Genomic DNA, 11,429 nt, shown 5'->3' with positions numbered 1-11,429 from the left:
TATATATATATATATATATATATATATATATATATATATATATATATATATATACGCATGTATATGTATATACCAAGTCGTATAACACCAGGGGGTTGACTCAGCCTGTCATCCTTCCGAGGTTTGCGAAATGAGTACCAGTGTACTGGGCCGGTGTATACCCCAGTTAAAATAGATGTACCAGATCCCTGTGTCGTAAGAGGCGACCAGGGTTGCGTCAGGAAGGGCATCCGGTGTAAAACATGTGCCAAATCACTATGCGGATCATATGGATGATCCGCTGTGGCGACCCCTAACGGGAGCAGCCGAAAGAAGAAGAAGAAGTTAGCTGAAATATATCAACATATTTTTGAGTGAAAAAGAGAAAACTTAACATGGTTGATCTACTCACCAATCTTTATTTTTCTAAGACATCATGATCATCAGTCACGTTTCCATAAATTACTCACTGTCCAAGCTCTACATGTATGTGCCCATACATGTACACAAGAGTTTACATAAACTCACTGATACATCTTTATGAATGAAATGACTGGCCACTGATTTCATAACATATTTACAGTTTCACACATATTTACAGTTTTCAGGTTTGAACAGTTAAGATGCTCATTTAGCTATTCAGAGCCTGGTAGGTGGCAGATTTGGCCTTCTTAAGAAGGTCGGCATCTGGCTTCCACGAGAAGCAGCTGACTCCATTCGGCTTGAAGATGTTAATCTTCCCTGCCAGCAAACCACTCAGAGTGTTTCTGATGCCTTGGCTGTCCTCGTACATGCTTGACTTGGCGTGACCTTCCTTGCCACGTCCAAACGTGCTCCTCTGATCAGTTGTCATTTTCTTGACCATGCTGAAAAGGGACTCACAGTAGGCGTTACTGTGAGGGATCAGCAGGACGTGTTTGGCCAGTCTACAGAGCGATGGTTAAATGGGCTGGCTGGTGCCAGTGGCAGGGTCCGTCGTCATCTCCATGGCTGCCCAAAACGCATCCACCCTCTCATCTGGGTCATATGCTGGCAGGGTGACATCTGACTGATATGTGCAGAACTCTCTGCACAGTGCATCTCTGTTCTCTTCTGGGGCAACAGATGCAGGGAGCTGTTCAATCAGTGTAAATTGGCTCTGCATGGAAGCTGTCTTTGAGGAGGTTGGGTCCACGATGACAGCATTCCTGATCAAAAGGTCCTGGAATGGGAATTTGTCCATCATGTAGGTCAGGGAACCAACGTAGAACATTCGGACCTCTGCTCTGAATTTCGTCACTCCACTGGTCCCCTTTCGGGCATTCTTCACAATGAGCTGCATTGCCTGGAAACTGACAAATTGAAGTCCACCTCTGGTTGTCGATTCATGTCCACCCTGTTCGACCTCTGGTTGTCCTGTTCAGTGAAGTCCACATTCAAAACGTCCTCCTCACCCTGGATGACAGAGGGCAGGACCAGACAGGACAGGATGCTCTGTAAGCAAGATGTTGTGATTAGGCCCGTTATCTGATCTTCATGAGTGATCAAGACTGGGAAAAACTTGTCTTCATCATCACTGCTTCCATCCGTTGCTCGGGTAAACATCAGATCGTTCCGGCCGACATCTTGCTTGATGCGATCAACTGACTGACCCGCGATGGTGCACGTAATACGAGTCGCCTTGGTACGACCACATGCGTACTGTCGGGGAACAATCTCTGTGTCGGGGAACATCCGCGGGACCAGCTTGGAGAAATGGTCATTTGGGGCCAGAGGCAAATTGTGCTCCATCAACAGTCCTTGAAATAAATTGTGCTCCATCAACAGTCCTTGAAATAAAACCTCGGCGTTGATTGATGTCGGCATCTCTCGCAATGGCTGGAAGGCTATTTTTGATGTGTTTGCCACCGAGCGGGAGTTGCTCATGTTTTTTTCCCCGTGCTGATGTGGTGACTCAAGTCGTATCCTCCATGACTGATGGAGAAGTCTGATCGACATATCACAGAAGGCATGTCCGTCTCCCTTACGCAAAGCCTTGATACACTTGAACTCTGTTGTCCAACTTGGCTTAAACTTGTTGACCCAGTGTGGGGTTGGTTTTTTCTTTTCTGGTGTTTGCATTGTTGTCGTGCACTGAAGCGATGAGTACTCTCTGTTAACTGCAGTCTTTGATCATGAATGGAAAATGGCACGTTGTCTTGAAATGAATGCCCGCTGTTTCCTGTCGTCCCATTGGTCATGCTTAGTTTGGAAGCAATAACCAATCGCTGACGAGATAAGAAATCAAGGTCAGGCACGAGTTTTGTAGATGTAGAAGCAGCTGCCTGTAATACGATCTTGGCAGTGAGAAACGAATGCAAAACTGAAAAAACACAACTTTTTTTTTTTTTCCAAATGCGGTATGTCTGACTAATAAAATCGGTATGCGTTGGGAGCTATAGAAAATCGGTAGGCTACCGCATGAATCGGTAGGGTTGGTAGGTACGGGGTTGAGAGAACCACCCACTGTTTGGTGACTACCTGTACCACCCGTTTTCCCTGCTGGTGCATCTTTATCTCACCGGTGTGATCACCATCTTCTGGCTTGAGACGGCGATATTTGGGGTAGCTGTCATTTCCTTGCTTAGTGCTCTGCAGGAATGGCTTTGGGAAATCCTTTGAGCACTTGCGGTCCTTCATGCAAGGGCTGTTCTGGTTGAGGTTTCCGCATGGACCATGGACCATGGATCATGTGTGCCATGACCATCTTGTGCAGCTCTGGATCTTGCTCCTTGTTGGGAATCTCAGCACTGATGACAAGGTCAATGTCTTCAGGCTTGACCTTGTCCTCTGGAGCGACCCACAGGAGGATGTGGGCATGAGGAAGACCACGCTTCTGGTACTCAATGGTGTACTGGAAGGCTCTCATCTTCCCAAAAGCTCCCTTCTTTCGTAGCTCCATTAGCTTCTTGTTCTTTTGGCGAAAGATACGGGCAATGAGGTCTGGGCGATCATGAGGCTCTTGTCCTGGCAGGAGGTTTTCCTGGACATCGGTCCATTTGGGATTCGTGGTCATCATGATTAAGTCAGACCTTTCCATGTGACACACATCGGCCCATGGCATCACTTTGTTTCTCATGCATCCACCTCGGCCCACCGGTGTATGTTGCTGGAAGGACCACCCTTTGTCCAACATTGCGAGGGTCACCATCGCTGGCTATGAGGCTGTCACTGAGGTTGTCGTAGTTATCAGCAAGCAAGTTCTTTTGCTCCCGGCAGATAAGGGTCTTCAGGAATTCTGGGTGGATGCCATCAACCCTTGCAGCTTTCCTTGCCTTGGTGGAGGAGAGGCCTGCATCAATATCAGCTCTGGTGTCAGGGACAGAAAATGGGGATGTTGGTGGTGGTGATGAAAAGCCCTCTGAAAGGTTTTTCCAGACTTCTCGTCAGGCTTCTTTCCTGGAGGCCACCTGAGAGTTGAAAAGCGTCCTCAAAGCAACTGAATTTGCTGAAACTTGGGGTGGTTGGTGAACATTGGGTAAAGCAGTTCCAATCCTTTCTCCTGGAGTGTGTGAAATTTAAATCTCAGTCTCTTGCCAGCATTGTCGGCTTGCTGCATCTAGGGACTCTTAACATCTCTGCAACATCTGGGTCACCTGAGGCTTCGTATTGTTTCAGGAGCTCCTCAGTGTCTGGCATTCAGCATGGCATGTAGGTTTTGCGAACCCCATGTGGGCTGTGATGTTTTGCAGTTTGTCATTATCTTACAAAAACTATTGTAACTCTTGGGCACAGAGTCGAGATCAACAATCTTTTCTTCTTCTTCTGCCGCGGGACTTGTGACTGCTCAATTAAAACAAAATTTGAGAGTGATTGATTTGAAAAGCATTGTGAGAACATAAATCAGTTAAATTTTGATTTTATCAGAACAGGAATCATCCTCCTGTTAATCGTCTCTCATGTATTGGTTTTGTCCAGTTCTTTCCATAGCCATTCAGATGTTTCCAGATCATGATCATAATTTCAGAAAAAGCCATGTTGTTCCAAATGAGGTAAGCAATCGTTGACATGAGCAAGCTCTAAGGTCCCCAGCTGGTTAGGGTTCTTAGTAGTATTGTGACATGATTTGTGTATGACAGTGTTCAAGTATATAATTAGATTTAAATAAAGTAAAGGTTGTAAAAGTCATATAAATAAATTAATTATGGAATTTACTGCCATTTTCTGCAGTGTCAAATCCACCACCCTATCTAACACATTACATTAGTTATTCATGCCTGTTGTATGTGTCCATTATGATGTCCTTAAAAACAGCAAGTTTCCTGTTTGGAATGATTTTCAATTTTGTTTGACTGCCAGGCAGGCAGGCAGACAAAGTCGCAATATCATCTTGCTCATCACTGTGCACGTGCGATCGGGACGAATTCAGAGATGAAGTACTGTAAAACAAAAAACTTATCTTCCTATTCATGTTCAGAATATTTTATTAAAATAATCTGCTCCTCAATTGCAAACTGGACAGACAGACAGAGACAGATATTAACCAATTGTTTAACCCCACTTTTATCTTTGTGTGTGTGGGGCAATGAAGCAACAGGAGTAGATCCTTGTGAAGGATCTGGCTCTGGAATGGCAGAAAAACAATCCCAAGGGTCTTGCTGCACAGTGGGAACACCCCATGGATCTGCACTCTCGTGGCTCCACCTACATCTGGGTGGAATGCTTCTGCAATCTTGAGCAGTGAATGCTGCATGCTCCTTCTTGCTCAAACTGGGTGCATGCTGGAGCTGCAGGTGGTCCTCTTTCTTTTCCTTTGTATGTTGCCTCTGGCTGACATTGAAGCTTGGCTTTTTCTCCAACTTTCGTTCTTCGCTCGACAAAAGCTCTGCTCAGCATTCTCGACTTCTGGCAAGCTGAAGCTGAAGCTCCTCTTCGCCACTCCTCTGGTCGGGCCTGCTCCAAAAAACTGTGGTAGGATGCTGGCGAGCTTCCAGCCTTCCCATACTTCTCCGAGTAGATGGTTGAAAAGGTTTGGGTGGCTCTATCCATGTCTAACGGTCATTCGATTGTTGTTGCCCGTGCCTGTTACACCTTTCACAAGGTGTTCCTTAGTTTTCATGCCGTGTTCCCAATCCAATCAGATGTTCCTCATCCCGGAGAAGTGCCTTGACTTGCTTGGACTTTTCTTGCATTAAATGCATGGTCCTTGCTTTCTGAAACCACTTACTGGAAGCCTTTCAGTCTGGATGGCATACACATGTTTTCCTTGCATTTCTGTGCAATGCTATCCATGCCTATCTTGAGGTAATCCAGTGGTGTTGAGGCCTTGCAAACATGTCACCAGTTCTTTCCTGGTTGTGCAAACGTTTCCATGTCATGCACATGATTTCAGAAAAAGCCATATTGCAAGTGAGGTCAGCAATCTGACGTGAGCGAGCTCTAAGGTCCAGCGGGGGTCATTCGAAGTCACCTTGTGAACTTTCACCTCAGCCGCCAATAAGTTATTTACCATATTCATCTGACAATGCAACGACGAAGTAACCAGGGTGGTGTAGAACCGTGGTTAAACCAACTTCCTCAGATGTTCCAGTCATGTCCGTCAACCAAAGGTATGGCTCCTCAGAACCCTCCACATGAGGCAACCTTCTTTTAACGAGGCTTTTATCGGTCAATACCAAGGTCCTCGGGTTACAAACTCAGAACTATGTGAGCTCCCGGCTTGGTTTGGGGGTCTATGAAGCTGAAACGACAAAAGCAAAGTTCTCCTTTCTCCCTCCAGCCAATGAAAAAGAGGGCCTGAAATAGGGTTCTCACTTTGACTCTGACCATAATATCCATTTGGTCAAATTTAGCAGGTGGTTGTGGCAAAGTTTGCCTGGTCACTCTTTCATATCGGCATGCATCAATTTGCTCTTGTCCAATGAAATCATTGGTCTCCTGTCTGTCAAATTTACACTGATTCTACAAATGCCTGCCAAGAGGGTGCATCTACATTGGCATGTGTTTTGCTGTTGTAACAGCCCAAGATATACCCCCTGCCCAGACTATACCCGGGGTTAAAGTGAGCGAGCCTGTTTTATATTCTGGGCTAGTCCAATTTATACCCTGGGGTATTATTTAAGCGAGGCTATTTCATACCCCCAAGGCCAGATTATACTCCCACACTCAGACACACAAAATATTCAAGGATACAGTATTAAGTTTTTGATTTTATTTCACACGCTGATGACACAACCTTATCCACCACAACACCCAATTTTAATTGCTTGAATACCATTGCAAACTAATCAAGTGCAGACGACAATGAATCCTGAGCTGAATAAAATATATGATTGGCTTAGGACAAATAAGCTATCACTGAATTTATCAAAAAGGAAACTCATGTTATTGCAACACGATTCACCAACTTTTAAAATTTGGTGAATCTCCAATACAGCACATTCAATGAGATGGCTGGTGCTGCTTACCAGCAGAGAGTGTTACAACGTCCGGTTTGATGGAGGACACAGAGCAACGGAACGTCACTGAGATGGGCGTCCGTCAGCTGGGCACGCGTCTGGTTTTTTAGCAGCTTCATGCGACTGAAGAGCTGCTCGCAACAGTCGGTAGAGCCAAATATTGATGCTGTGTTAAGGGTGCGCCACACGAGGTTGGGATAATTGCCGGAAGGGAGGATGTGGAAGCTCCAAAAATCCAGCAGGGGAGAGGCAAGATATTTACCCCTCAAATCGTCACAGTACTGCAGGTCGATGAGCTCAATCTGCACATCAGGAGCAGCGTCGCAGTCAACATCAAATGGCGAAGAAAACAACTGGAACTGCTGGCTGTGCGATCGGAGATCCTTGAAATGGGCAGCGAACTTGACCCTGAGGCAACCAATTGTGCTGGTGGCGAAGTCAGGTGCGTCACAACTCACAGGACTTCAGGTGAGGGAAGTGTGTGAAGTCCCCCTTGCCCAGCTGAGACTCCCAAAGGCGCAATTTGAGCTCGAAGGCATTGAGGTGGGCAAACATTTCGGTGACAAGGAAGACCTCTTCCTTGAAGCTGCAGGTTCAGCTCATTCAGATGGTGAAAAAGATAAGTCAAGAAGGCCAGCCGTGAAAACCAATCTACGTACGGGTTGTTCTTGGCGTCGAGGAAGGAGGCGATCTCCTCCCTTCGGTCAAAGACTCTGGCAAGCATGGTCCCACGGCTGAGCCAACGGACCTCGTAATGGTAGAGAAGATCCCCGTATTGTGCCTTGGCAGCCTCGAGAAAATCTCTGAACTGGCGGTGGTTGAGACCCCTGGATATGATGAAGTTGACCACCTTCATGACAACTCCCATGACTTCCTTCATCGATGCGGACTTAGCACCCAGGGCCTCCTGGTGAACATTGCAGTGAAGGCACTTGATCTGTTGTGTGGAACCCAATGCTGCACAATGCTTCTTCAGAAGGGTTGTGAAACCCTTTTCCGAGCCAACCATGGCAGGAGCGCCGTCTGTCGTGATGGCTGAGAGGCAGGAGAGATCGAGTCCAAAACGATCAAAGCAGGGCAGTAGGGCTTCAAGGATGTCAGCACCTGTGGTTGTACCTTTCATGGGGATATGGGAATATACCCTTTCATGGGGATACCTTTCATGGGAATTTCCAGGAATTCTTCGAAGACCTCCATTCTGTCATTAACGCCGCGAAGGAAGACAGAGCTGGGCTGTGTCCTGGACATCAGTACTCTCATCTACAGCCAACGAGAAGAATCTGAGAGAGCGGCAGCGATCTCAGAGCGTGCACCTCACGTCGGCAGCCATTTCCTCCACGCGGCGAGTAACTGGATGCTGAGAGACTGAGCTTGAAGAAGGCATCCTTCATCTCGGGGCAAATGGCGTCCACGGTGGCTAACATGCAAGACTTCACGAAATCCCCTTCTGAGAATGGCTTCAGGTGCTGGGCAAGGAGGAGGGACACCTCGTAGCTGGTGCGAGTGTTCTGGGTGCTTGGTGATGAAATCCTGATGAACATTGTGGTCTGCCGCTCGTAATTTACAGTCCTCTTCGCAATCTCAGACATCCTTTTGTTGGCAGGCATCTCAGCATAATTGTCAGCGGACTGGTGTTGAAGTGCCGCTTCACATTGAACTCTTTGAAGACTCCAACAATCTCGTTGCAGATGAGGCAAACGCATGTCCCTTGACGCTCAATGAAGAAGTACTGTTGTGTCCATTCAGGATTGAAGACGCGGTTTTGGGCGTTGATCTTTCGCTTCTTCGTCGGTTTGGAAGCCATGTTTTCTGAAAAAAATTGAAATAAAATACGTTTGAATAAAATGTTTAATGAAATAGTTTTTAAAATGTAATAAAACGTTGAAATAAAATGTTTAATGAAATAGTTTTAAAAAGGTAATTTAAAAAATATAATTAATATGCAGAAATTTAAACAAAAATTAGTGCTGAGTATATTTTTCTTGCCAACGAATATGATAAATGAATAATCGTGTTAAAAACACATGTCTAATATGAATCAAACTCATAATAAAAATTACAGAATGCTTTGATCATTGACCCTGACAAATTGGCAGTATTGCGGGCCGCATTGGAATGTAAACTTAATACCGCACCACGGGCCGCATAAATCAGTCTAAGGGGCCGCAGGTTGGAGACCCCTGCTCCAAATGATGTCCCTCTCGCCATGCTCTAGGAACAAGGTCACGGTTCTCATTCTCTGCCCGGTCAAGCTGCTGGTTCTGTAGTCCTGGGTACCTGGAATTTGAATTTGATTTTATTAACTTATAAAGCGCATCTATAATAAAAACATATTCTAATGCGCTGTGCAATAAAAAGTAATGTAATGATACATATAACATTTAAGGTAAATCATATAATTTTTATAAGCATAGGCTAAAAGTTAAATTGCATTGTATACTGTATAATATATGCTATGTAAACATGAATTACCTGGTCCTCATGAGGTTGTACAGGATCAAGCATGCTTTGACAATGAGCTTGATAGTTGAGGGGTGATGCTGTATGGTACTTAGCAGAACCTGGAATCTGTTAGCCAGGATGCCGAATGCATTTTCTACTACCCTCCTTGCTCGGCTAAGCCTGTAGTTGAAGATGTGTTGTTCATTCGTCAGACCCCAGAGGCTGTATGACTTCATCATGGTAGGTCGTAAGGCGAAAGCATCGTCACTGATAAAGAAGTAAGGCACGTCCTGGTTGTCGTTTGGAAGAGGCTCAGGGTCAGGGAAACCAAGGGTACCGTCTTCAGCGCATTCCTTCAGCTCACAGTCATTGTATATCTGCGCATCTGATGCTGATCCAGTACCGTCGACATCTGCCCAAATTAATTTGTAGTCAGCATCCACAAGCGCCATCAGAACAATGGAGTAGAATCCTTTGTAGTTGAAGTATCGCAGCGTTTCCCAAACTTTTTTGAGCGCGACCCAAATCCGGGTGTGGTGAAAATCTCGCGACCCAAGCTTCAATCAGCGTCTTTTTCCACGAAACATAATATAATAAAATCAGACAACCAGCGCTAATACATACTATATTAGTGCGAGAGGTGTAATTTCAGCTTCGTCTGCATGATGTCTTCAATGCGCATGTCGTGGCCGGGGTCGAGGCGATTGCGCGCCTTGGTTTTGATGACCGTCAGCGCCGAAAAGCCTTGCTCGCACAGATACGTGGTCGCAAGCGGGAGCAGAACATTCATGACTTCGCTGATTATGGGCTTTTCTTTCTTGACCGCAGTCCAGAACTCTCCAAGTGACGCTTTGGCTTAGAGTTGTCGATGGAACTCGTCGTGTTGCAGCTCGATGAACTCTTCCTGCAGTCCATGGACATCCTTAGACAGGTCGTCAACCTTAGCCTGGAACGGATTCCTGATGCAGTGCTGGGATGCCAGATCTCTGTCCGGGATGTAGCGATCAAACTCGGTGATCAGGTTCTCCAAATGGTTCACCAGGACGGGCTTGATCGCATCGAGCGCTCTAATCTCATCATCCTCCCACTCCTCCAAGTACTCGTTCAATGACTGAAACGCCGCTGTTCTTCCTCGCTCCAGTTTCCCCTTCCAGAGCAGCAGCTTTTCCTTGAAGGCCGACAGTTTCTCGGAGAACGTGATGATGTTTTGATCCCTGCCTTGCATGGATGTGTTCAGTTCGTTCACTGAGGCGAAGACGTCGTTGAGGGAGCAGACTTTGAGCATCCAGGGCTTCTCGTGGAACCGGATGGCATGGCGATGGTTCTTCTCGTTGAGGAAGATCTGCAGCTCTGTTCGTAGCTCCACTACACGACGCAGGACCTTGCCACGGGAGAGTCATCTCACACTGGAGTAGAAGAGGAGATGTTGGAATTCTTACCCGAAGTCAACACATCTTCTGGAACAGACGAGAGTTCACGGCGCTGGCTTTGACGAAGTTGACAACGGCGACAACCTCCTGCATCACTGCTGAAAGATCCGGCGACAGATGTTGCGCAGCATGGTTCTTGTGATGCAAAAGGCAGTGGAAAATTCCGACGTTCGGATTGACTTGCTTGACTCGCGCAGTGAATCCCTGTCGAACACCAAGCATCGCGGAAGCGCTGTCGGTGCACAGGCTGACAGTTTTCCCAGCTCAGGCCTTCTTCTTGTTGGAAGTTGTTCACGACGTTGAAGATATCTGTGCCAGTTGTCGTCGTTTTCATTGGCGTGCAGAATAGAAATTCTTCCTCGAGGTCCGTCTCACCCTCGTACCTCCCGAAAATCATGAGCTGGGCATCGTTTCTGACATCCGTCGACTCATCGAGTTGGTAGCTCCATTTTCCCGCCTTCTTCATGCGGGCCACCACCTGGTCCTTTATATCTAGCGAAAGGTCGACGATGCGGCTGCGAATCGTGTTGACGGATAGCGAGATGGACTGCATTTTCTTGGCCGCGTCGTCGCAGCAGAAGAGTCTGGCCATGTCCATGGCTGCGGGCTTGACGAGCTGTTCGCCAATCGTGTGCGGCTTCATCTTCCTTGCGATGCGCTGTGCGACGAGGTTGGATGCCAGCGTTGCTTGTTTGGCAGCCAAAAGCACTGGATTCGTCGCCGGCTCAAACCGGCTCCGCTTGAGAGCCGCTTCTCGGCGCTCGAAAAACTCACGATCCTTGTTGACGTGCTCCGCGTGCTTCGTCGCCAGATGCCTCTTCAGTTTGTTTTCCTTCAGCGATTCGTTGGACAGCACTTCGAAGCACAACACACATTGTGGCTTCACAGAACCACTATCACTGATAGAAGTGAAGCCCACATCCAAAAATGTTTGCTTGTAGGAACGCTTTGCCATCCTGCAAAATGAAATAGGCGACAATATCAGTCAGTGGAGTCAGTGTCAAGGCTAACTGACACAAAACACGCAACGCAATGTGGAGCATAAAACTGCGCTGCCCAGTCCAGCCAGCAAGGCAGATCACACAAAACAGCGTCTCGACTTGTCGGTCAGCCAATGTGAAGTGACCGGACTGAGTTCGTCACCTCATGAAATTACTTCGGT

The 11,429-nt window shown here is 46.8% G+C and overlaps 1 protein-coding gene across 1 annotated transcript; it reads right to left on the bottom strand.

Moving 5' to 3' along the window:
* Positions 1-9,693: 9,693 nt before the first annotated feature.
* Positions 9,694-11,222, bottom strand: LOC147022425 (zinc finger BED domain-containing protein 5-like). The gene is made up of 2 exons (XM_085890502.1): positions 10,277-11,222; positions 9,694-10,202 (listed from the first exon to the last, which is right to left on the bottom strand). Exons 1-2 carry the CDS (start codon positions 11,220-11,222, stop codon positions 9,694-9,696), a joined length of 1,455 nt encoding a protein of 484 aa, XP_085746628.1.
* Between the last annotated feature and the right edge of the window lie 207 nt (positions 11,223-11,429).

The sequence above is a fragment of the Eptatretus burgeri genome, chromosome 8, assembly GCF_056783735.1.
Source record: "Eptatretus burgeri isolate ZD-2024b chromosome 8, Ebu_testis_v1, whole genome shotgun sequence".
Lineage (NCBI taxonomy): Eukaryota > Metazoa > Chordata > Myxini > Myxiniformes > Myxinidae > Eptatretus > Eptatretus burgeri.
This window is presented reverse-complemented; position numbering and strand designations above follow the sequence as displayed.

Bases quoted from the DNA above. Each gene is read 5' to 3' on its own strand.
- LOC147022425 (XM_085890502.1), bottom strand. From the start codon at position 11,222: ATGGCAAAGCGTTCCTACAAGCAAACATTTTTGGATGTGGGCTTCACT. The intron at 10,203-10,276 runs GTAAGAATTCCA...TGCGTCGTGTAG, and splicing joins AGAAGATGTGTTGACTTCGG to TGGAGCTACGAACAGAGCTG.